Genomic DNA, 3,018 nt, shown 5'->3' with positions numbered 1-3,018 from the left:
AGTTATATAGTTTCCATCCGGACGAGACTTAAGAAGGCATAATTAATTATTTCTTTCTTTCTATTATTATCTTATACTGCAATATTCATAGTACACAGGATATCCGTAACTAGATCCGTGCCACTTGAACTTTGTGCACTCAGAATATTTGTGCTCTTTTTCTCTAATATTTAAAGTACAATTTTTAGGAATTTTAAGCAACACGAACGTGCACTGACGTATTTTTCTTCATTTCGTTTACAGCTGGTGTCATGGCGGGTTCCGAGAGAGATAGCGGCTCTTGCAGTAGTGTCGACGAGGACAGTAGATCGAGTTTGCATTCGCCTACTTCATCTGAGGACAGTGTCGAAGTGCAGGTAATACCAATTTCGTTGAGAAACAAGCGGAAACTGGCAGAGCCACGAAAGATTCAAGAACCTGCAGTCATCATAGCACCATTGAAGAAGAGACGGTTTGATCCTATTTCCAAAGAGACAACCGTGGATCAAGAGGAGAGCAGGTCTCTAAATACATCGAATCCTTTTCGACCATGGATTCCTTCTTCCTATAAAAATGAATCGGAGACAATCGTGACTTCGTCAATGACGACGTCGACGAATACGATTTCCATGACAACTGCGATGACGATGACAACGACATTGTCCAGTGAAAGAGAGAAAGAAGAAAAAGAAAGGAGGAAACAGCAAAATGAGACGACGCAGAGGCTGCACGAATCATTCAGAAGACTACAACATCCTACCGGTCACAATCGATTGGCTGTTTCATCTCGACGAGAGCCTCGTCAGAGGTTCTTCGAGCCGGTAGCACCAACAGCAGCAACGACGTCTTCGTCGAATACGATCTCTCTACCGCATCCTAGGCTGCAGGACGAGCCATTATCTTTGGTAGTGAGAAACGAAGCATCCAGAGTGCCGTCGCATCCTGCTGTAAGTGGCTCCTACGACAAGACGCCATCGTACATGATGGAACACTTGTTGCAATCCTCAGTACAGATAGCTTCATCCGGTCAGAATCATCAGACTCATCAGAGTCATCAAGTGGCTCCCATGACATCGAGACACCATCATCAAGGCGGCCAGCAAAGAAATTACAAGAACATGACGAGGGAGAGACGGATAGAAGCAAACGCTCGAGAAAGAACTAGAGTGCACACCATCAGCGCGGCCTTTGACACGTTAAGGCGAGCAATACCTGCCTATTCACATAACCAAAAATTGTCAAAACTATCCGTATTGAGGATTGCCTGCAGCTACATTATGACGCTTAGCAAGATTCTCGGTAAGGATGGCGAAGTGATGGCCACAAAGAGCAACGGCCACGCAGACTTGAGTAGCTGCGTAGAGCTAGTCTCCAGGACTATTCAGACGGAGGGCAAACTCAGAAAGCGGAAAGAAGACTGAACGAATCGTGTTTTCACCTGAACAATGGGAACAAGATTGGAACGATAGACAATGGAATCTGTCACAACAGAAAGAGCGGAGGATGTTCCGCATTGTCCGCTTATATATCTTCTATTCTCGATGCCATGTGGTTCGAGGGAAAGAAGGATGATGTAAGGTTAAGTAATCTAAGCAACTAATCATCACCAGTTTCTATGCTGAGCGTATTAATTCAAAGACTCGATTAAGAATGCGTTAATTAGAGTCGCGAGTTACGAGTGTGATGAAACAATTTTCAAAAGTAGTGACGACAGGATGAATTGAGTCTTATTCGCAAAAAATGTACTCTCAATATTTTTTGGAGTAAAATCTCACTTCAAAAAAGTGAAAATATTTGCCATTCTTGAATAAGAGTGGTAAATCTTCAATCTTTTTTTTTTGGAATGAGATTTCACTCTAAGAAATTTAGAGAATAGGATAACTACTTCTGTCGTTTTACAAAAATTGTACATTACGCTTTTGAAATCATAATAAACTTTAAATTTTAATGAATACTACTGTAGCAAAGAATTTCTCGCGATGGTAATTCGTCTACATACCGATTGCAGTTACGCAACCAGACAATAAATTTTAGAAAAATTCTCATACTTAGATCACGCTTAAATTTACAACAGATACTGCACAGTATCATGGAATTTACGACAGCGGCGAATGTTTATGTAGGATTTGACCATTTATGATAGAAGCTAGTCTTGAAGCTATTTTAACCCTTTTGAAATGGTAATGTCCAATACATTTAATTTACTAATCCCATAAAATAATCACTCTAATAGCATACTTTATCCGGGATACATCTTAGGGATATCTTTAGGATGTTCAAAAGACATATGGATGTCCTAAGGACGTCTCTTGGAATGCTATTAGGGCTATATTTTTATCAAAGAAAGAAATTTTATAATTCTTAGGAACTTCTTTCACCAACTTCTGATTAAATTAATCGACGATCAACTCACAGAAGTGCGAACAGTGCGAACAGCAGTTTAATGTATCAGAATGTTTCCTCTCTTTTCCTCTTCTGTCTTTTATCTTTGATGGTGAGAAACGAGGCATCCAGAGTGCTGTCGCACTCTGCTATAAGTGGCTTCTACGAGAAGATCGCTGAACATCGAATCTTTTTCGATCGAATGGATTCCTTCTTCCTATAAAAATGAATCCAAGACAATCGTCGATGACGAAGTCGACGATTTCCAATACCATGACAACAACTGCGATGACAACGACATTATCCAGCGAAAGAGAAAAAGAAGAAAGCAAGAGACAACGACATTATCCAGCGAAAGAGAAAAAGAAGAAAGCAAGATGAGACGCAGAGGTTACACGAATCATTCAGAAGACAACATTCTACCGGTCACAATCGATTGGCTGTTTCATCTCGACGAGAGCCTCGTCAGAGATTGTTTTAGCCATCGTACATGATGGAATACTTGTTGGCAGCTTCGTCGGGTCAGAATCATCAAAATCATCAGATTCATCAGAGTGGCTCCCATGACATCGAGACATCATCATCATCAGGGCGCCCAGCAAAGAAATTACAATAACGAGAGAAAGATAATTCTCTAACAGTTCTCACGTTGGCAAT

At 40.8% G+C, this 3,018-nt stretch overlaps 1 protein-coding gene across 1 annotated transcript; it reads left to right on the top strand.

The window, feature by feature from the left end:
* The first annotated feature begins 251 nt into the window (after window positions 1-251).
* Window positions 252-1,400, top strand: LOC105619631. The gene has a single exon (XM_012201152.1). It carries the CDS (start codon window positions 252-254, stop codon window positions 1,398-1,400), a length of 1,149 nt encoding a protein of 382 aa, XP_012056542.1.
* The last annotated feature ends 1,618 nt before the right edge of the window (window positions 1,401-3,018 follow it).

Source organism: Atta cephalotes, assembly GCF_000143395.1.
Source record: "Atta cephalotes unplaced genomic scaffold scaffold00022, whole genome shotgun sequence".
In the NCBI taxonomy this organism is placed as follows: domain Eukaryota; kingdom Metazoa; phylum Arthropoda; class Insecta; order Hymenoptera; family Formicidae; genus Atta; species Atta cephalotes.
The sequence above is the reverse complement of the archived record's forward strand: the minus strand, read 5'-3'. Positions and strand labels throughout refer to the sequence as shown.